Here is a 23,984-nt window from a genome sequence, read left to right on the forward strand (position 1 = left end):
AAAATTATAAATTTTCAACGTGTAAACTATAAAGTACAAACTCCATATGTTCATACAGCTCCTCCTTCGTAGAGAATCATCTGATCAAAGTGCTACACATCTAAAAAGATCACCAACTAAAAAATGTTAGATATTTTATAAAACTAGTAATTTATGTACCTTCAGCCATTGCCAATAAATTTTTTGATTTAATTTGAAATTTTCAATTCTTGAATCACAAAGTTAGATAGAATCAAGGTGTGTTTGTTGTTGTGATCAAAATTGGGGACCAAAATTTTATAAAGTTTATGATGAACAGTCGTGTTCTTTCCATCAAAGAACAGACCAACTGCCAATATAATTAATGAATAATTACAACAACATCCAAACTAATTTCTATATTAACAAATTGGATCACAATTAGAATAAAAATTCTAACATTCTCCCACTTGGTCTAACATTTGTTATGTATAGTCTGTAAATTACGTACTACATTTAAACAATTAAGACAAATTACACGAATCATAGCGGTAGGTTCTCATTAATCGGTATTACCTTCTATGTATTACAATGTAACATCCCTTAATTGAATAAACTCTTTATGTGGTATTTCTGTAGGAATAAGCCCAATGCTTATTCTAGGTCTTTCATTGAATTTTATTTGTCATTCTCAATCATGTATGCATATATATATTAACCAAATGAAAAACAAACAATAATAAGAATTTCATATCCAAATATGTCATATAATATAACATAAATCATATAAGTGACGTTACAAAACATAAACCCATACTAGTAACATGATCCTTAAACAATCCTTGTGGCATGTCTTTTGTTAAAGGATCAGCTATCATCTATTTAGTACTAATATGCTCTATCTGTACCTCATTAGACCTAACTTGGTCTTTAATGGCTAAGTACTTAATATTGATGTGCTTACTTCGACTACTACTTCTATTATTCTTAGCCATAAATACAGCAGCTGAATTGTCACAATATATTCTCAATGGTCTAGAGATACAATCCATAATCTTAAGCCCAGAGATAAAATTCTTTAACCAAACACCTTGTGATGTACCCTCAAAACAAGCAATAAACTCTGCTTCCATGGTAAAAGTGGCTACAAGTGATTGTTTTGCACTCTTCTAAGATACTGCTCCATCAGCAAGCATAAAGATGTATCTTGACGTTGACTTTCTAGAATCAATACATTCTGCCAAGTCTGAATTAGAGTATCTAACAATTTCCAAATTGTCGGTTCGTCTATATGTAAGTATAAAGTCCTTGGTCCCTTGAAGATACCTTAAGACCTTTTTCGTAGCTCTCCAATGAATAATTCCTGGATTATTACTTTGATATCTTCCTAACATGCTAACAGCAAAAGCAATGTTAGGCCTTGTACAGACCTGAGCATACATTAGTCTTTCAACGGCTGAAGCATAAGGAATATTTTGCATCTATTTCTTTTCAAGTTCATTTTTGGGACATTGATCTAAGCAAAATTTGTCACCTTTCATAATAGGTGCAACACTTGGTGAACAATTTTGCATTTTAAACCTCTCAAGTACTTTATTAATATAGGCTTCTTGAGAAAAACCTAAAATTCCTTTATGTTTATCTTTACGAATCTTTATGCCAATGACATAAGATGCATCACCCATATCTTTCATATTGAAATGTCTAGAGAGAAATTGTTTCACTTCATGTAACAACACTAAATCATTTGTTGCATGAAAAATATTATCTACATATAAGATGAGAAATATGATCTTGCTCCCACTAACCTTGTGATATATACATTGATCAGAAATATTCTCAATGAACCAAAATGAAGAAATCACATTGTGAAACTTCAAATACCACTGTTGAAAAACCTGCTTAAGACCATACATTGCTCTCTTAAGCTTGCAAACTAACTCCTTACTAGCACTTGAGATACACCCTTTGGATTGTCTCATATAAGACCTCTTCTTCCAAATCTCCATTAAGAAAGACCGTTTTCACATCTATTTGATGCAATTCCATGTTAAAGTGTGCTACCAATGCCATAGTGATGCGGAAAGAGTCTTTCTTTGAAACAGGAGAAAAGGTTTTCCTGTAGTCAACTCCTTCCATTTGAGTAAATTCTTTAGCAACAAGTCGAGCCTTGTAGCGCTCAATATTGCCTGATGAATCTTTCTTGGTCTTAAGACCCATTTACAGCCAATGACCTTTTGCCCATTAGGCAATTCTACAAGATCCCAAACTTGGTTATCCGCCATAGAATTCATTTCATCCTTCATAGCATCTAGCCATAAATTGGAATTACAACTTTCCACTTCTTGTGAAAATGTCGTTGGATCATTTTCATCACAAACATCATAGTCAGACTCAGAAGATATACTACATAGTCACTAGAAATTGCAGGCTTTCTTATTCTTGTTGATCTTCTTAATGTTGCATCATCAATCTCTTATAAAGGTGGTGGCATAACAGGTTCTCCCTCTTCTTGAAGTTGCTTTTGAGCAATATGTTCTTCAACAACATTTTCATTATGAAGAGTTTGATCCTCCACCATATGATCTACTTGAACATTATCTTCATGATGTGGAACATCAGTAATATATAGGTTGTTCTACATTGACCCTATCTGTATGGGCATTGTATGGAACAATCACTCTTGTACATAGAGATGTTTGACAAACATTATCATTCTCAACAACTTTAAGAGAATGATTTCTCCCACTTTCCACATCATGCTCTAAAAACCTTGCATTCCTAGATTCAACTATTTTACTTGAATGGGAGGGACAATAAAATATGTAACCCTTAAACTTTTCTGCATAGCCGATAAAATAGGCACTTATCGTCCTTGGGTCCAACTTCCTTTCTTGTGGATTATAAACCCGAACTTCAGTAGGACAATCCCAAATGCGTATATGATTCAAACTAGGCTTCCAACCTTTCCATAGCTCAAATGGCATTTTAGAAACTGCCTTTGTTAGAATTCTATTTAATACATACGTGGCTGTCTTAAGGGCTTAACTCCATAAGAATAAAAGAAAGATTGGAGTTGCTAAGCATACTCCTCACCATATCCAGCAAATTCCTATTTCTTCTCTCAGCTACACCATTTTGATCTGGTGTGACAGGCATAGTGTATTGTGCCACAATACCATGCTCTTGAAGATACTTTGCAAATAGACCAGGTGCTTGTCCACTTCTAGTATATCTCCCGTAGAATTTTCCACCTCTATCTGATCTCACGATCTTAATTTACTTTCTGCATTGTTTCTCTACTTCAGCTTTATAAACTTTAAAAGCGTCCAATGCCTCATATTTATTATGAAGCATATAGAGATACATATATTGTGAATAATCATCAATAAAGCAAATGAAGTATTTCTTACCACTTAAGGACATATCAGGATAACATATGTCAGTGTGAATTATTTCTAATATGTTAGAACTTCTCTTAGCACCTTTTTGATACTTTTCGGTTTGCTTTCCCTTAATGCAATCCACACAAGTATCAAAATCAGTCAAGTCTAGAGATTCAAGAATCCCAGAACAGCAGTAACCAAATGTTTTCAATGTCTCAACGAAACATTATTTAAAATACAGTATCAACCAGAAAAAGATAGGTTTACCTTGGGACTTATCCGCAATGAATTGATGGATGTTTCAATTAAGCATTTTTCAGCCATCATCCCACCTATTCCATCCCACTACATCATGCATTGTTGTGCTTTTTAAGTGATGTTATTCATGACTAAAGGTTACATTTTTCAGCTTCCATGCTTATTAGAATATGCTACACTTATCTGTGCTATTACATCACTTTTAAAACATAATCACATTATATACCATAACTACTATATATAAGTGTAATCTTATGTCCTTTAATTTTATATATATATATATATATATATATATATATATATATATATATATATATATATATATATAATATTCTAATACTTTTTTGTACAACTTAATATTTAATAATATGATTACATATATAATTCTATATTTTTAATTAAATTAGTTAAATATTATGAAATAAAAATAAATACATAATAATATTAAATAATTTCTTTAAATAATAAAAATGGTTTTTAAATAAAATATATTTATAATGAACCAAAAGTATTGGAATTAACATAATTTTAAATATTCATACATCTCACACTAAATTAAGCATGCTCATATTAAAATATGTATGAGACCACTTAGAGTTTACTACTAATAAATTACGAAAAACCAAAATATTATATACTACATAAGTATGTTCTAATAAAAGTCATTAGTCAACTAAACATCTATGGATTCTCAACACTATTCCATCTTTGCCAATAAACCATCATGATAAATAGCTTAATCTTCATTAACATCCTCAAAATTATCTTGCATAAAATTATAAAGAAAAGTAATTAAAAAAATAGTTATAATGATATAGTGTCAAAATTAAACAAGAGATGTGAAAATGACTAAACTAATTTGTAATTATAAAAATAAAAAATCAAAATAATTAATTAACGAGACAAAAATTTAGATATTAAACTATTACGGATAAGCTCCTCAAACTCAAAGATAAAGGGATAATGATTGAATCAAATATGAGAGACATATAACAAATAAGCCATGCAAGGTCACGTTAAATTGTCAATATACATAGCCAACAACAAATGATTTCCATCCATAGCAATACAAGACAATAATAAATGTAAAACAATGTCATTGGTATAACACCACAGTTACTCATATCATGCAATTCAAAACAACAAAAATAAATGAAATTAAAAACTATGGAATAAGGAAAAGATGGTCATACCATATCTATGTTCGGAACATGAGTTGATCCATGAGCGCTATTCACATCAACAGGAGAGTGTTGGGCACCTTGTAACAAAGTTTCGATTTCTTCTAGCCTCATTTTAGGTTTAAAGCCTAACACAATAATGAAAGAGTACCAATCACCAAAAAAGGGAATATAAGACAACATAAATAAGCATAAAAAGAGGCAACTTTCTGGCATTCACTTTTCATATAAAAAATTGGACAATGTGGTGTCGCAGGATTTACCTTAGAAGTGATCGGTCAAATTCACTAGGCAACTCTCTACAGATATCCAATCCACTGAGTGACAACATAAATTCTCGAGTATATGTTATTTTCCCCTTCCTAAACCACCAAACAAGATGAGTGTCTCATCATGACCGTAATTCGAAGAAAACAAGTTACAACAAAGCAGAAATACTTATCAACAAAGGAAGAAAATTTTATTTCTGCAATCCATGATCAGTTGCATGGTCTAAAAAGATTTTATCTTCACTTTCCATGCTCAATTTTTTTCTCTCCAAGCAAGAGCTACGCCAAACGAAGCTGACAAACAATGACAACTACCCTAACTGATGAACAATGTAAAATTATCAACTACCAAGAAGAGTACTAGTCACTACCAATCACTTATCCAATTCAATAACACAATTTCACACTCATTGAGAACCTAAACAATACAACAACAACAACAACAACAACAACAACAAAGTCTTGTCCCACTAGGTAGGGTCGACTACATGGATTAAACGATGTCATTGAGCTCTATTATGTATCATGTCTACAGAGAGACTGTTTACATGTAGATCTCATTTGACCACCTCATAGATGGTCTTCCTAGGTCTTTCTCTATCTTTCACCCCTTGTCTATCTTCTATCTCATCCACCCTTCTGACTGGGTGATCTGTCGATCTTTTTCTCACATGTTCAAACCACCTGAGATGTGATTTTATCATCTTTTCCACAATAGGTACTATTCCAACTCTCTCATATATCTTCGTTCTTTATTCCATCCAAACACCTTATGCTCCCAACTCCAACACCAGCACCAACACTAAAATAGATTTAAGTACAAAGATTAATCACACCTAACTGTTGTTCTTCTAGTGCAAAAAAGGAAGTTCACCTGTGATTAGGGAAAAATTAAGATTTCAAAAATTTTTACGGCGGGCTTTTCTCTTTTTTGCAAAAACTGGTATAAGAGTGATAATGTGCATTATACCCAATTTATACAGATTTATAAGCAATGCAAAAAGATAATATACCGAGCACAGAATATAACATTGAAGACAGTTGGTTAGTTAAAAAGATGGATTGTACCATGACAGATAAGCTCAAATTAAATCTTGAATGACCAATCTAATGTTTGATGTTCTCCTTTAATCCAATGAAGTAGTTATCAGCAACAACGACCTGATTAGAAGATGGTAGTTAGTATAATTAAATAGGAGGGGACAAAAAAAACATAATATTATAAGTAAAAAGGATGACAAACTGACCTTATCCTTTTCGTTTTCCATGAGTCTATCGATTAGGTGTGAGCCAATGAATCCAGCTCCTCCACTGATCAAAATTCTCATGTTGGGCTATTGTTGAGAATGAAATGAATGTTGGTTAAGCAAGGTATCATCACAAAAAATATCACGTGAATTATCGGATTTTTTTCTAATAGAAGTCCTCTTCATAATCACATGAATTCACAAGCTTCACTCAACAATTATAAGATGTATGTACATTTAAATAGACAGACATGTGAACCATAGCTATGCAAGATGAAGTTAAATGGAAAAGAACTAAATGAATTCTCCAACAAATGCAGAATCAATAAGAAATAGAGTAACTACAAGATCTTAATTTTGAAACTATAAAGCAATTTACAGATTGCAAAAACATACAATTTGCATCCAAATAGTAGGTAGAATGTAGTTAAGAATGAAATTTTTTTATGTACCTTGCCATGACACAATCAATTTTTTGTAGGCACAATGTGTCATCCTATAGGCACAAGTGATTTTTCCTTCAAAAAAATGAAAAATTTACCGTCAGATTAATCCAACGGTACATCTACCAATAGACTTTTTATTTTTTATTCTTTTTGGCACACTTTAGCCACAACTAACAGTCAAATCAAACTAAAACTCTTATTAACAAATTATTATTAGAAATCTAAAATTAGTAGAAATAAATAAATTATTTTATTAAAAATAAATGGTATGTATACAATAAAATGTCACAGAAGTAGACTACTATTCCCTAAACAAACAAAATTGCATAAAATCCTAACCCCTACAGATCCTGATAATCATAGTTGTCGTCATTATGATCCCCTACTGAGGTGGTAGAGTAGGTGTTGCCGTCGGTACCCCACCAGCGGCATCGCCGTAGGAACCAATAGCGCCGCTGGAACCAGCAGCGCTACTGTCTCTAGCGCGCATCTGCTAGTTGTGCTCCTCCATCTGCTGTCGCAACCGATTGAGTTGCTCCAGCTTCTCCGTCAGGTTCGAGCTGATGACAATGCGTGCAAGAATCTCTCGATACCTCTTCTCAGACTGCTCCTATTGCTGGTGAAGCTCCTGTGTTAGCTTTTGCACCTCCTCCCTCAGGTTGATAAATTTTTGGGATTAGCAGGGCTGGTGGTAGAGGAAGCCACCAACACGGAAGAGCGGAGGCCACTAGTGAAGAACGAGCCCAACCTGAAGCGATCTCGTGCCAAATCCTATCAGGATCCACAACTAAAGCCTCGGAGCCGACTTTGTCGACTCTACTAGGCGGCTGAGATTGCTAGGTTGCGGCCTCCAAGCTCTGCTGATATTCCTCTTGCGTCACACACTTTAGTTGTGATTAGGATAATAGTTAAATAACTGACTTTAAACTAAATAAAATTGAAATTTAGGATTAATTTAAACTCACATAATGGGCTGCCGATCGCTCGTCAGCAAATCTTTCCTTGTTTGCATTTCAAAGTCTGGGTATACTTGGAGGTATCTGCCAGTGTTTCCTCACAATCCAACGACTTACACAAAAAATTAATATATCAACCAAACAATAAAATAAACGAAGAAATCAAACAATGACAGTCAAATATATAAAAAGCAGGAAATCTTAATTCTAATTTCGAAAACATAATTTTAATTTTTTCGATTTCATTGAAAATCTTATAAAAATTTTGACAGAGTTTCCCCTGAAATTTGGATTTAGCCACCCTTGAAGGGTTTCATCTAAACCAAATATCCATCATTATTTTCATAGCCAAGCATTTTTCAAATAATTTTAACAGCAGGAATGAGCAAATAATTCATTAATCTAACATTTTCCAGCAATCTCAGAGCTTAATCTAACCTATTCTAACCTATCCTAACCACCTAAATCCATTAAAATTGAAAATTAAACTAACTAAACTCTACTAACCACTTAAGTAACTTGATCATCAAAAAGTAAAATAGATCGACGAAGCAGTTCTACATCAACTCAGCTCAATTCAGTTCATACAGGACTATATAAGTATATAACAATAGAACAAGTAACGTATAAAATAACTGAACAAATTAAAAGACTAATTCAAGTAATTACTATAACATAAAGCAATGTCAAAATTCTTACCAGTCTCGTCTTCTTCTTCATGAAAGTCACCGACCCACCCGTATACCTCGACACCTTGGGCGAAGCCTGTTGGTGATGTTCATCAGACGGCGACGCTTGAACCTCTTGTTATCTCTAAAATGAGCCTCCAGTTCACTCTTGATGTATGGACGGATCCACAATGTCAGGTGGTTTATTCCTTGACGAACATTGCTCATCATCTACTGAAAACGTTTTGGCTGCCCAGTGGTTGTAGATCTTTCGAATTATGAGGTTATGCTCTGTATCCCATATGAATTTCAACTGCACAAAGTGATTCACCAACATTAGTTAGTTGGAATAAAATACAGTTCAAATATAGTAAATTAATTCTAACCAAATTTGGTTTTTACCGCCACTTCTGAAACCAGCGCTCTTTGATCTCAGCCGATATCTGCGTGTAGGTCAGCCACGGGTGGTCGTACACGAACTTAATGACCTCAGATATCTACCGTGTGCAAGCATTGGGATTCGGTGCAAACCTGTCAGAGAACAAATCGCACATTAACAAACACATAAGATAAACAAACTCAAGATAAACAAAATTAACATAAACAAACTTAAGATAAACAAACTTAATATTAAAAAATTGAACTCACAACTGCATGCCATTAGGCCAAATCTTCAGCCGGATGACAGGCGGTGATGGAGAGGCATCCTGCTCGAGGGCATTGGAGGTATCACCCATTGCAGGCTCTGTCGACATCGTCGCTGCATTTGCAGGGGGTGTAGCAGAAGGAGGCATCTAGTTCAGGTTTGGGACCATGATAAATTGCTGGTCCGATGGACCCACCTGTGACATCACAGGCGTCGACGGGATATCGGAGTAGAGGACGATGACTGGGCAGCCCTGGGGGATTTGGTGGAAGCCCGCCCTCTACCACGACCACGTATCCCACTCGACATACCTGTATTGCCTGTCGTCATGTCTGTACAGTGAATATATTAATAACATATTAATAACACAACAAACACCAAGAAATAATAACATAAGAAGAAACTCAAAAAATAACAAATAATTTGAAAAGTGGTTTAGTTTAGTAAATAAAAAAAAAAGAAAATTACATAGTATTTTAGTTTCAAAATAATTAAATTAGACTTTTTCAAGCATTATAACTTTATTCTATCTTATTTTCTTTTCAAAGTATTCTAACTTTCATAGCATTCTAACAAAGCATTCTAACTCTCAAAGTATTCTAACTTGGTTAACAATTTTTCAAAACATTCTAACTTTCAAAGCATTCTAACAATCCAAAAACATTGAAACGCAAACTCAAGAAAGTACAAAATAACATGATGAAACATCACTAACAATGCATACGACAAAATGCTATAATTAATCATTATAAACTAGCATTTCTAGCAGCAATATGAATCAGCAAAATAAGCATTAAAATAGTAATTTCCTAACAAAGCAACAGCAACCAGCGAATCATCAAAATATTTAAGCATTGCTCAAACAAATTCAGCAATAATTCTTCAGTCACATTAACAGTAAAACGCAGAATTAATGATTCAGAGCAATTCAAATAATCTCAGCAACAAGAAATGACAATCTCAGATAATAATTCCAAACACATTGAGCAGAGATCAGAACCTATCAATCTAACTAAATTATTCTAACCTAGCCACCTAAAATCAACTACAACAGACATTAATCTACCTAAACTAATTACTAAAAATCAACTAATTAAATGAAATTAAGATTACTAAGCAGAAATTAAATAGCGTGAAAAACAGATTCAATGAAAATCCCTAACTACCTAAAATCAACTAAAACAGAAATTAATCTAACTAAACTAATTACTAAAAATCAACCAACTAAATGAAATTAAAATTAACTAAGCAAAAGTTAAAGAGAGTGAAAAACAGATTCAATAAAAACCTGGAATGCAAAACAATTAGAAGAGAGAAGACAGAAATGGGCGATTCGAGCAGCGACAGCCTTTCCAGTGGTGGCAAGGCAACAGTGGCGGAAACAAAGAACAGAGAAGGGGGCATTTCGAGTAACGGCGGCGATGGCCTTTCCAGCGGTGGCAGGGGCTAGAGAGAGACTGAGAGGTGAGAGGTTAGAAAGAGAGAGAGAAAGGTGAGAGATTAGAGAGGGAAACCAATTTCGAAATGAAGGGGAAGGGGTTCGCGGTTCAAATTTAGGGCACAATTACCGTCAGATTTATCGGCGGATTAATCCGACGGTAACGTGGTGCGTGTAACGAAAACACAACATTTCACTAAATAAGGTTCAGTGTCAGATTTACTCACCGGTAAATCCGAGGGTAGCTAGAACGCCAAAATTTATTTTTCCCTCTAAATTTTACCGTCGATAATATTTTAGGGTGACGAATTTATTGCCAAATCTGACGGTAAATCCGATGAAAAACTTGCCGCTAATGTCCGACGCTAAATCCGACAGTTCTTAGCGTTTTTCTTGTAGTGTCCTCATCGGCGGATATGTCGGCACAATGGTGACCTCTAATGACGATGGGATAGTGCTAGTGGTGATCTTTCAGTGGAGATATGGCAGAAGTTTTTTGTTACGAAGACTTCAGCAGTAGTGGTGACGACGTGCTTCACTGTGCGGATGACAACAGAGTAGTGGCAGCGACAGCGACAGCAGCGACAACAAGGGTGGGTGGCGCACCTTCTTTTAGAGAGAGAGAGAGAGAGAGAGAGAGAGAGAGAGAGAGAATTTGCAGTAAGAGGGAGGGATGCCATGTTTGAATTTACACCAAATTTACCATTAAATTTACTGACAAAAAATTCGATAGTGATGAGTTGATAGTTGCCAAAATGATATGCTTTAATTTTTGGTGTTATCATTGGATTTTTCTGTCGGTAAAATCTGACAATAAATTTGATGCCACATTAAAGCTGATTTGTGTCTAAATTTACTGTCGAATTTATCGACGAATTTTCAAATCTAATGATAAATATTTAAGGAGGCAAATTATTAATGTAAACTCCTAGAATATCAGACAGTAATGTTCCATGCAAAATCTGATAATAAATTTTTATGGATCATTATTTGCGTTTGTTCAAGATGCTTGTGGCATAACATTTGGAATTATATATTCATTTTGTCTCAAGAAGAGGGTGTGTGATGCGAGTGTTGGCAGTAATGTGATTGCTGTGGTGGTGGCAACAGTGAGGTAGGTGACGACCTGTGACGGATGAAAGAGGAAGGAGGAAGGTAGAGTGGTGAATGATGAGAGTAGAGTAGTAATAGTAATGGTGATAATAGCATTAATGATAATAATGATAAAAATAAAATTAAAAAAATAAAATAGATTAATAATTGATCATAAAAAATTATGATCATAAGTAAAATTAAAATTAATTTTAAATAGTTGGAATTAAAATTGAAATAAAAATAAACGTTACGAATATTTTTTTTTTTGAAAAAACATATTTTTTATTTAAAATATATAATTTGCTAATAAATAACGTTTATGCTTATCCACATCTTTCCACTGTGTTAGATTGTCCATAGGCCATGTGTGGCATAAACAAAATTAAAATACTATATTACTATATATGTCGCTGCAAGATTAGACAATCTCACATGCAACATCCATAACGTAATACGCTGCTGTAAGTTTGTTTAATTTATATATTAGTAGCACTACAAGAAACGTCGTCAAAATCGACGGCCAAATCGACGGCTTAGCCGTCGATAATATTGAAATTCGACGGCAAAATAAACGGCGTAGTTGGTCGCTATAAAGCCTGTCGATTTTTCAAAATGCTAATAAAATCGACGGCTTTCATAGCCGTCGATAATAATCTAATAAAATCGACGTCTATTCCGTCTGTAATATGGGTGTGAGAATTTTACATTCTTAATAAAATCGACAACATTGCCGTCGATATTATTATTTAAAATCGACGTCTTCTTTGTCGATAATTGATTTAATAAAATCGACAGCACTGATGTCTATAATATGTTTAATAAAATCGACGCTTAAGCCGTCGATATGTGCTTGAATAAAATCGACACTATTGCCGTCGATATTTAACTTAATAAAATCAACAACACTGCTGTCTATAATATGTTTAATAAAATCGACGCTAAAGCCGTCGATTTTAATAGTTATATGTTTTAATTTTTTTTCTATTTGAAAAATAGTAAACCGTTAATACAAATAAACTTTTAAATATAAAATAAAATTTAAACAGAATATTAGATAACAAGACAAATAAACTTTTAAATATAAAAATAAAATTTATACTAAATATTAGATAATAAGTTTACAAACTTATCAAAATAATAAATAACCCTCTAACATAAAGACTCAAGACAAGATAAATAACTAAACTTAGACTTATATTCGTTTAAATTGCAATCTACTAATAATACAAAATAATCAAAGTAAAGTAATTAAATAACCTACTCATACTCGTCTAAATAATCATCTGAGTCATCAAAATCGTCGTCAGAATCATCCTCCCTTTGAGAACTCTGTGGTTGTCCTGGTCGCTGCAGAATAGGTGGAAGTTTTCTACCTGGGGTTGGGGTTGGGACTGGGGCTGGGGCTGTGCTTTTCTGAGAGCTTGGGAAAGTAAAAGGAGGAGGTGGGGGAACACGTGATCCAGAACTACTAGGACCCATGGCTCTCACATACTCAGTCAAACTGCTCAACTGATGACTAAATTGATCCATCTGTGAGTTACTGGTGTTGAGATCCTCACGCAATGATTCAACAGTCTGTTGCCACTCTCTTTTCTCCCTTTGGTAGCGGTCTTCAAGCTCTCTATATTTAGCGGCATATTGTTCAACTTCCCTATTGAGTATTATGATTCGTTCTCTAAGATCCAAAACATCAGCGCTGGTGGTCGTGGTTGGCCCATCAACTCGAGGCCGCACCATGGAAGAGTCCCTTACCTCACCCATGCCATATACCCTACCTCTTCGTTTTCCACCCACTGTCTCAATCCATATGCTTTCCTCAGAGACAGGCGGTGGATCAATTACACCAGCCTCTATAGCAGCCTGCCGCTCTTGGTCAGCCTGAAACATACGCTCTTGAAATATATCCTACAATGAGGAGAAATGATTGATAAACTACTATAAGTATTAATAATGTATAATAATTAGATAACAAAATAGTTACAATTAATAAAGGTAAGTTACCTTTGTCTTTCGGGAGTGTTCATCAACCCATTGAGTCCTATCCTCTTTGCGAGTATGAGTGTGCTCAAAAAACTCATCCATACGTGATTGTCTTCCAAGCGAATGATTCTACATAATGTAACCAAATTATCATGTAATATGGGATGTATTGTACTAAGCAATTGATTAAGCAGAAAATAAAACTCAGCAGTTTGCATCAATTCAAGAAGAAACTAGATCAAGATCATTATTAAGAATAGATTTCACTCTCTATTGATTAAGGCTTACCAAAGCATAACCAAATAACCAATTCAATCATATCTACATATGCAGAAGATTTGGATATAAAATAAGCATATCTACATATCTAGATAATGACTTACTTAGAAGACTGCATACAGTAATTAAGTAACACTCTTACATGCATAAGCATAATAATTAACTATGAAGCATGATCATAATTGGAGTTAGAAAACCTTGGCTTAGTCATCAGAGACAAAATAATGATGTCTACTTTAATGGAATAAATATTATTGCTCGGTGCTGACTTACTAAATCAGAAGAAAACCAAGATTAATGGTTGGAAAAGTTATAAACAAAGTAGTAGTTCATTGTTAAATGTTTAATATACTTGTTTCTTTCTCCTGCAAGATTTAATAATTGATTAATTATATAAATAAATAAATAATGTGGGGTCCAGCAAATGGGCCAAGGAAATCAGTTAAACTCCCTCTTCCAAAGAAATAATTGATGATTGCTTTGTTTTCATGTCTGGGATGGGAGATATGTTATGTGCAGTTCCCACTTCCCACTGTGCTTGCTAGCAAAACAAAAAGCTCTCATCTTTGTATATTTAAATCTCAAAAATATATGATAATTGCTAATAATTATGAATGCACATACATATATAAATACACTCCAATTAGGTGGGGGCCACCCAGCTCAATTGGTCTGAGACCAAACCCATACCCAAACCCAGGAATTTTATTTGGAGTTGTTTGCATTTCTCTAAACAAAGTTGCCCACTGGTCAAAAGATCCCTGAGATTGGTTTCCCTCTGATTTTATACTCAGCATCCTACTAGCAAGTGACAATCGTGAATGGATACAATTTTCCCACAAGGGTTTACTAACTGAATCTAAGAGGTCATAAAATCTCTTGGCATCTCGATTTGGTTCCTCCACTGTTGGTTGCATGTACATGTGAAACTCAGGTTGCAAAGCATCAACAACCATCTCATGATAACGATCAAAATTTTCTTCCCATGTAACACCACCTAATTCAGAGCTACTTTCAATATCTTCTTCTATCCTAATCTGATTCTCTGTGGGTATCTCTTCTCCATGCTCTGTCCAAATCCAATAATTAGGTTTAAACCCATGAGTATATAGATCAATCTTAATGTCGATCAACTGTTTAAACGTCCCACATTGACATCTGGCACATGGACACCTAACTAAACCTCCTCTGAGAAATTCATGAGTTCTAGTACACACATCCACAAATTCATTTACCCCTTTAATAAAACTGGGTTTAAGACCCCGCCTCTGATCATATGTTCTATCATACATCCAACTTCGGTTCTGGTTTTCCATTATTAATGAATTTAATTTCCTACATATCAAAGGGATAATATTCACTTTTTAATTTTTTTATTCAACGAGAAACCACAACAAATAAATCTTATCATCAATATAATTTATACTTTCACTATGAATGGTTTACACAAACAAGCATACATAAGTAAGTATAGATAAGCATGCATAATAAATAAAAAAGTAGAAGGTTAAACCTTGAATAGCTTTTTTGGGAGTCTTAAACTCTACCAATACTTTGTGATAGTGAATATGCTGAAGAACCAAATACTCCACTATTGTTTCTTTGATCAAAAGATTCTATTGACCCACACCACTACAATTCCCACTGTGAAATGCTGCATAGAAATATCAAATATTGCAAAAGAGTATATCAGAATCTTGAGTTCGGTAGCAGAAAACTGAATATTCTTTCAATATTGATGATTCCTCATACTTCACAAAGAAGCAGAAAACTAACTAAGCTCCAAGAAGCTAAACCAGAAAACAGAATCAGCTAGTAACAAAATGCTTAATCAGTAACCGAATATCATAACAAAATGCAAAATCAACACATGAAGAATAAGCAGAAGTTGGCAATTGCTCAATAGAAATTCCACTTTTCTAAAATGATTTCTGGCTTTCTCAGCAGTGACACTTTCCCACGAAAATCATAAAGCAAGAAGAAAATGACAAACACAGCAAAGAGGAAGGTTTTTAAACAAACATTTTTCTTTCTGGGCAAGGCCAAAACCCCGGCTTCAAATTATCAAAGTTTTCAGAGAAAACTCTGTTGCACAATCTGATTCTACTGCCAAAAAGGAAATAACCCCAGAACAGAACTAGTACAACACATGAATCATCAAGCTGAAATTAACACCATTAGCTAAAAAAAGCAAGAAAAAGATTACTAATTTAGTTCCAAGTTCTCATCTTTATACAGAATAATAATAATAATAATAAAGCAATGGGAATTGGAAAAGGTACAGTGAAAACAGTGGTGCACCCATTTTGTTATGTGTTTTCTTTCGTGCCATCAATCACAGAAACAAAAGAGGATGAAGCATAAATGCTGAGTGGTGGAATATATACATATATTTAAAGGCTTGTCTCTTAACCATCAGCACAGTGCTCAATGCTTTTGTGAGCTAAATCAGGAAAACAATAGATAACAGACTCATGATTCAGTATTTTGTTATTTCCCTTTATATACAGATTCTTTTGATTTTTGTGTCATTAAAAGAATCAAGCATTTAAATTGGAGAGAGAGAGAGAGAAACAAAAATAAAAATACTCACATGCTCCAATAACTTCTGAACAGACCTAGTACTGCATTCAAGTTTGAAAAGAAAGCAAAGCATCAATTATAAAAACTTGCATTAAGTTTGTTTATACCTGTGAGATATGAAAATCTTGGTTGGCTAATTGATATCGGAACTAACTAGTTAGTTGTCTAATTGTTCTTAAAACATTGGGAGATAGAAATTTGTTTACATGAAGAGAAAAATAAAAATATAAATAAGATATCTTTTTTTTATCAAATTTGATTAATTTTGTGAGAAAAATAAAAATAAAAATAATGAAAATGCATGGTATTTAAGTTTATTTGGAGAGTCAAATTAAGGTGGCAGAATACCTTCAACTCATCAATAATATGGCCTAGCTTTTAATTTTCTTCTGTGAACTCATGAATAATAATCCAGCTTCTTGAAACAGGAGATGAAAACTAGTACTACTGAATCAACCATTTTATTTACAAATTAAGGATAACTATTAAATCAAGAAAACAGCATCATCCATGCATGTTAAAGATATATAGAACATGATGAGAGAGGATGACATGCATGTATCATGAATCATGAATCATGAATATGTACCTGTTGCCAAGCATTTCATGAAGCTTGATGATGGTTTCTTCTTCTTCAATGGTGAAATTTCCTCTCTTGATATCAGGCCTCAGATAATTTATCCACCTTAATTTGTAGCTCTTTCCACACCTTAACAGCCCTGACCAAATTGTCATTGTACTCAGAATTAATCATTCATAAAAATAATTAATCTGACATATAAAAAGAAGTACACGAATAATTATATTTCTAACCTGCTTGTATTATATATAGACCTTGGTTTCAGCTTGTATATATTATAATATCCCGTGTTAATTTGTTCCTTAGGCATTGGAAGAAACACAGCAAATTTTTTACTTTTCATAACTGGCAACCATCGAATTTTTGAGACTACCAAAAATTCAAGAGTTTCTATCCAGAAACTAAAGAAATAAAATTTCCAGCACTGAACAACTTGTCTATTAAATAGGGTTTATAAAGAAGAAATAATTTAATGTTGATTCATGGCAAGGACTATGGCTCTAAACAGAGTTTATAAAGAAGAAATAATTTAATGATAAAATGGCAGGATCTAGTAACAAGACACCTAAAAAAACTATATAAAAACAGTTCCCCATTTTCTATCATTAACTATTTCTAATGGCAAAAAGCTCAACAACCTGAGTTGTTCATATTTATATATTTTCCAAAACAGCACATGATTTAGTAATGCAAACAGTACTAATGTCAAAATGGATAATAGAACCGCGGGGAGGGGGGTTAAAGTTCAACTGCTATAGAAAATAACTAAAAACCCTCAAAAGAGAGAGCTATTAGCCTACTACTATTTAGTATTTACTAGTGGATCTAACTGTGCATGCTGGTTTTTGGGTCAAAATCTTAAATTCCTATATATTCAACTCTTTCATTCTTTTGTAAGGAAAAGGAAGCATGTGAAACAATATTTTATTGCCAGATCTGTTCATAGAAATTACATTTCTTGTTGTTCCTGTTTATTTTTTTCAATTAAAAAAAACTGTATTATAATTAGACAAATAGAGATCCTAAATGTAGATCTACACACAGAATTTGAAGTTCATGCTCTCTAGCACATTTTTAGCAAAATATCAACAACAGAGATAACTGCAACAATTATTGGGTGTTCAGTTCAGCATTACAAATTCCCTCCCTCCATATGTTTTGTCAATCAATAAACAAACTAAATTAAAAATCTAAATTTAAAACCTAATTACTAAATCATCCATTAAAAACCAATCAAAAAACTAATTATCAAAAATATGAAACCCCAAATCAACAAATTAATTAGCTAAGTAGGGGAGCAGGGAAGTAGGGAAGAATCCAAACACAAGCAGGGGAGCAGGTAACTCACCCTCACCAGGCCATTGGATAAGCACGAGCTAGAAGCGACAGCAAGTAGAACCAGCGACAATGGCGAAGGGAACTTCGGAACCAGCGACGGTAAGTGTTTTCAAATTACGTGCTCCTGCCTGTCATCCTTAACAACATTCAATTCTTATCAAATGCATGTTGAATCGAATAACTTATGAATAAACCCTAAACAAAGAAGAAAGAATGGAAACTGACCCTCGCTGGAGTTCTACCTCACTGAAAACCCTTGGTTTGAGTAAGGCGTCGGAGTAGGGTTTATGGTTGAGAGAGTGTGTGTGTTGAGGAGCGCCGGCGAAGCAACCGTGACGGAGCGGCGACGGCAGCGGAGAATGACGCAGGTTGGTGCTGAAATAGGGAATTTGGGGGTAAAAGGGAATTGTGTTTCTGAATTCTCTGTACGCGGGAAGTGGATGGGGGTAAGTAATTTTTAATGATAAAAATCGACGGCACATTTGTCGATTTTAAATTAAAAACAATCGACACTCTATGCGTCTATTTTATTTATTAAATCTATACCATTTATTTGGTTTTAGAAAACGATCTAGATCGTTAAAATTTCTTGACGGTAATCATTGTCGATATTTTAATTAATAAAATCGATGTCATTTTCGTCGAATTTAAAATAAAATTATTTTCAGCCCCAAGTTTGTCGATAATGTAACGATAATATTATGTATCATAATATTATCGACGACCTAGCCGTCGATTTTAATATTTTATTTTTAATTATTTTTTTCTAGCAATATCAACAGCAAGCCGTCGATAAATATCGACGGCAGAAATAATCGTCGATTTTTAGTGTCGAAAAAAACGTTTTTTCTAGTAGTGTAGGGTGAAATTAAATACCCAGATATTGTTTTTGTAGGTCATTTAATACCTTTGTATACTATCACCTTCAAATATATTAATATATTAATATTTTAATAAATTTTAATCGTTAATTTTAATTATATATATTTTAAAATTAATTAAAAATGACTGAAATACTAATAATATACGGTTACATATTGAAAACTTTTCGACCTTATATGCTGCGAGTCATGTTATTAGCATTCTTCTCTTACCAGCTGAGCACTTACACAACACAGACTCACCTATATCTTACCACACCAGAAGTTAGTTACACTTAACCAAATAACTAACACCTTACAACTAACTCTAACATTTCTCCTAACATACACAATTATGTATATTATTAATAAATTAGTAAATTGTATATGCCAATACTTTTTTTATTATTATCCTTTCTTTTGTTTGTTTTTTTTAACTAATATAATCAAGTACTTTTAAATAAATAAACTAAATTTAATTTATCATAATGAGTGTTGAACTATTTTTTTCCAAAAAAAAAGATAAATTGTTTGCAGGTATTTTTAATTTTTTATTGTTATAAAAAATGATAAAAAGAAAAAGAAATATAGATTATCACAATATTTTTCATTTGAGATTTACATTTAAAAAGTGTTGTCTTTTGCTTAAGTGTTAGAAAGATAAATATTAAATTATAGATAGACTCAACTACTATGTGCAAGAGTTAATTAGACAATTAGAATGAGCAGAATATCAAACAAATTAAACTACTGATGTTGGATCATCCCATTTTCTGACATAAATTAAAGAATCAATTCACGGGTGCCACAAATTAAACATATTTAATAGCTGGTATATCAATTCCAGGATTAAAAAACAGACAAAATTATAGTGTCGGTAATGTTGCAACATTTTAATCAAGAATTGGTATAAATAAAGAGAACAAGTTGAACTACTTTGCGGCTTCTTTGGATAAATAAATTGTTCCCTATATTTAAAGAAAAGCTCTTATTCTCCACTCCAATCCTTAGCTTACACCACAGTATATACATATTTATTATTATATTGGATGGTTCTTAGCTATGTGCCAATGGTTATTACTAACATATTAAATTGGTGGTCTCATCTATTATTATATACACACTAACACACACTTTTTTTCTTTTTAAAAATTCGTTTGAGACTTATCCCCGAACCACTACCATTATATATATTTTTTCCTTTATGCTTTTGCCAATTAAGTAGATTAACTAATAATAGAATAAGCACGATATAATAAATTGGTATAAATAATTTATCAAAACTCAGATTCTCCTTGAGCATTGGTGCGGTTTGCTTGATGGATAGGTGATTGATCTCAATTTAAATAGCCATTAAAGCAACAGCACAATGACAAGATAATATATATTACCATAATTTAGGTAAGAAAATGAGAGTGTAGCATGCAATGAGTCAAGACTAATGAATAATGATGAAGCTCTCATTTTATATAACTAGTTCCTCTTTATTTTAGGGTGGTCTACCTAGCTTGCATACTTGCTTTGGAGGTAAACAATAAAAGTATGGATGGTTTCAATAAATTTTGCAAATTTGTACGTCCACTAATAAAGCTACACTACCAGCAAAATTATTGAGACTTTTTATTTTATTTTATTAATTAAACGGTACTTTTTTTTTCTTCTAGCTAGGTTGAAGTTGGAATTTTTTTTTTCACGAAGGCGTCCTTTTTAGTTAACTTTCCCACTTAATTAAGTAGTCATTATTGATAGAAAAATTGTAAAAAAAAGATATAGGTAGACAATAAAAATATTAAACAATGTAAACAATAGATATATCGGATGTTCAATTCACTAGGTGTGCGAATGGTTATTCTAATATCAAGATTTAGGTGAGTAATTTGGGGATGTAGTGTGTTTTATTTGAATTGGGCCAATTTTAGAACATGTTGTTCATGTTATTCAAAAAAATCATTAATTACCTAGCATAACCCAATTGTAAAATTATTATAATAACAACAGATCACTATACCACAGCCAGGTGATTGAGGCAGCCATTTAGCGGCGGTTTTCGTAACTGCTGCTAAATGAAAGGATTGCGACGGTTGTTCTTAAATATATATGTATCGGAATCTCATAAATTAGCGGCGGTTTGTGGTTAACAGCCGCTAAAGCACAATTTTAATTTTAAAGTTTGTATTTATTTATTTTGGCCGAGACTGTTGATAATTAAATCAACTTAAAAATCATTCACCGCCATTATACACAAAAGCTTGGTCAAAGACTTGGTCAAAAAAATTGAAGGAAGTAAAATTTGAAATGACTATGAAAAGCAACTAGAAAAGGTTACAAAGGATCATAGTCAAATGTTCAAAGATTTACAGCTGGATAATTTTAGACATCAAACACTTGTGACAAGTTGAGTTTCTTCTACAACTTTCAATAAGTTACCGCCTTATATCCAAGCTTAACCATTAAGCTTAGTTACAAATTATTTTGTTTAAACCGCCAAATATAACTATAAATAGGTGGTGCATCTTTTGTATTATATATCTCTCCATATATGAAAAGGAATGTTTAGTATTTGTTTTTATAAAATTCTTTCTTTGTTAATATGAGTGTTGGTGAGTTTGTTAGTGAGTTTGAGAGATGAAAAATATGATAGTGTCATTTATATGAGTGAGTGATTCTAGGGCCAATTAAGTGTGGCTATTATACTTACATTTGGTATCAGAGCTGGTTAATCCAGCGCCTGGTGTTTGAGAGTTTTTGAGGTGTGGGAGAGTTCTCACATAATTGTTTATTCATAGAATTGGTATGGCAAACACTTTCAATATTGTGTGGTCCGGTCCCAAGTTAGATGGGAAACTTGATTATAGTTATTGGGAGACTTTGATGTCTACCCATTTGAAGGCCCAAAACCTGTGGAATTTCATTGAACTGGGTTTGCAAGAAGGAGCAGATGCTGCCCAACAAAGGAGAGATCAATTGGCGCTATCTCAAATTTATCAAGGAGTAGATTATACGGTGTTTGGCAAAATAGCAAATACCAAAAGTGCAAAGGAAGCATGGAACACGTTGAAGCTGTCATACAAAGGCGTAGATAAAGCTCAGAAAGCAAAACTACATTCTTTAAGAAGAGAATATGAAAGGTACGTGATGTCTAGCTCAGAAACTGTTGAGCAATATTTTACTCGTGTTACAGATCTTGTCAATAAGATGAGAGTCTATGGAGAAGATATGCCCGATAGCAAAGTAGTGGAGAAAATTCTTCGCACCATGCCGATGAAGTATGACCATGTGGTGACTACGATACTAGAGTCACACGATATGGATACTATGACGATTGCAGAGTTGCAAGGAACCATAGAAAGCCACATCAGCAGAATACTGGAGAAGTCAGAAAAATCAACCGAGGAAGCCTTGAAAAGTCGAGTGAATTTAAACAGTGTTGCAGAATCAAGTCGTATACAAGAAGGACGAGGTCGTGGTTTTAATTTTCAAAGTAGAGGCAGAGGAAGTTTCAGAGGAAGAGGTCGTGGCAATTACAACCAAGGAAGTTACAATAATTTTACACTACCTAATCAAGGAAGAGGTGGAACGAATTTCAGGCCTGTCAACCGAGGAAGAGGTCGAGGCAATTTTTATCAAGAAAGAACTAATTTCAACTGTTTTCATTGTGGAAAGTATGGACACAAAGCAGCAGATTGCAGATGCAAAGTGATAAATAATAATCAAGCACACGTTGCAGAAAATCAGCATCAAAATACTGATGACAATCCGGGTACTCAGACTTTATTTTTTACAAGTAATTCATGTGCTGAAGATGAAAATTTATGGTACTTGGATAATGCTTGCAGTAATCATATGTCTGGTAGAAAGGAGTTATTTTCTTCAATAGATGATTCAGTTAAACTATTATTGAAGTTTGGTAATAGTACAAAGATCCCTATTGAAGGAAAAGGGCACATACCAATTAGATTGAAGGATGGTTCTCTGAGTTATATTTCTGATGTTTTCTATGCTCCTGAACTTGATTACAATTTATTGAGTATGGAGCAATTATCTGAGAAGGGATATAAGATGATAACTTATCGTGGATATTGCACTGTATTTGACAACAATGGAAGGTTCATTGATAAAGCAAGGATGACTTCAAATAGAACATTTCCATTAAAAATTCAATATGTTAATCCCTCTTGCATGAGTTCTGTGATACTTGATGATAACTGGTTGTGGCATATGCGGTTTGGGCACTTTCATTTTTCTAGCCTAAACTACCTGTCAAGAAAAGGACTTGTTTCTGGTCTACCACGAATTCATATTCCCAATTGTGTGTGAGAGATTTGTCAACTGGGAAAGAAGCACAGAGATCCATTCCCTACAGGAAAGTCTTGGAGAGCTAGAAGATTACTTGAAATTGTGCATTCAGATCTCTGTTCTGTAGAAGTTTCAAGTAATGGTGGTAGCAGGTACTTTATCACTTTTATTGATGATTTTAGTAGATATACATGGGTATACTTTCTGAAGAAAAAATCAGAAGCATGTGAAACCTTCAAAACATTCAAAACATTTGTTGAAAAACAAAGTGGCTATAAAATCAAAATTCTCAGAACAGACAGAGGAACAGAATATCTTGCATGTTCTGAATACTTTAAGCAACACAGAATTCAATACCAACTAACAACTAGATACACTCCTCAACAAAATGGAGTTGCTAAAAGAAAGAATAGAACCATCATAGATATGGTCAGATGCATGCTCAAGTCAAAACAAATGCCTAAAGAGTTTTGGGCAGAAGCAGTCGCAACAGCAGTTCATATTTTAAATAGGTGTCCAA

The 23,984-nt window shown here is 33.4% G+C and overlaps 2 protein-coding genes across 8 annotated transcripts; one reads left to right on the forward strand and one right to left on the reverse strand.

Moving 5' to 3' along the window:
• Window positions 1–12,695: 12,695 nt before the first annotated feature.
• LOC130942020 (uncharacterized) lies at window positions 12,696–18,747 on the reverse strand. 7 transcript variants are annotated; one of them, XM_057870689.1, is made up of 8 exons: window positions 18,534–18,747; window positions 18,319–18,444; window positions 17,204–17,271; window positions 16,980–17,109; window positions 16,401–16,431; window positions 15,321–15,461; window positions 13,550–13,657; window positions 12,696–13,453 (listed from the first exon to the last, which is right to left on the reverse strand). In XM_057870689.1, the coding sequence occupies exons 7-8, from the start codon at window positions 13,628–13,630 to the stop codon at window positions 12,806–12,808; spliced, it is 729 nt and encodes a 242-aa protein (XP_057726672.1). In that variant the 5' UTR covers window positions 13,631–13,657; window positions 15,321–15,461; window positions 16,401–16,431; window positions 16,980–17,109; window positions 17,204–17,271; window positions 18,319–18,444; window positions 18,534–18,747; the 3' UTR covers window positions 12,696–12,805. The 7 variants fall into 7 exon arrangements, with proteins under 7 accessions (XP_057726672.1, XP_057726676.1, XP_057726675.1 ...); XM_057870693.1 differs by lacking the exon at window positions 17,204–17,271 and having other exon boundaries at window positions 18,551–18,747; XM_057870692.1 differs by lacking the exon at window positions 17,204–17,271 and having other exon boundaries at window positions 18,319–18,436.
• Window positions 18,748–21,961: 3,214 nt separating this feature from the next.
• Window positions 21,962–23,485, forward strand: LOC130939507 (uncharacterized). The gene has a single exon (XM_057867608.1). The coding sequence runs from the start codon at window positions 21,962–21,964 to the stop codon at window positions 23,483–23,485; it is 1,524 nt and encodes a 507-aa protein (XP_057723591.1).
• The last annotated feature ends 499 nt before the right edge of the window (window positions 23,486–23,984 follow it).

The sequence above is a fragment of the Arachis stenosperma genome, chromosome 7, assembly GCF_014773155.1.
Source record: "Arachis stenosperma cultivar V10309 chromosome 7, arast.V10309.gnm1.PFL2, whole genome shotgun sequence".
Lineage (NCBI taxonomy): Eukaryota > Viridiplantae > Streptophyta > Magnoliopsida > Fabales > Fabaceae > Arachis > Arachis stenosperma.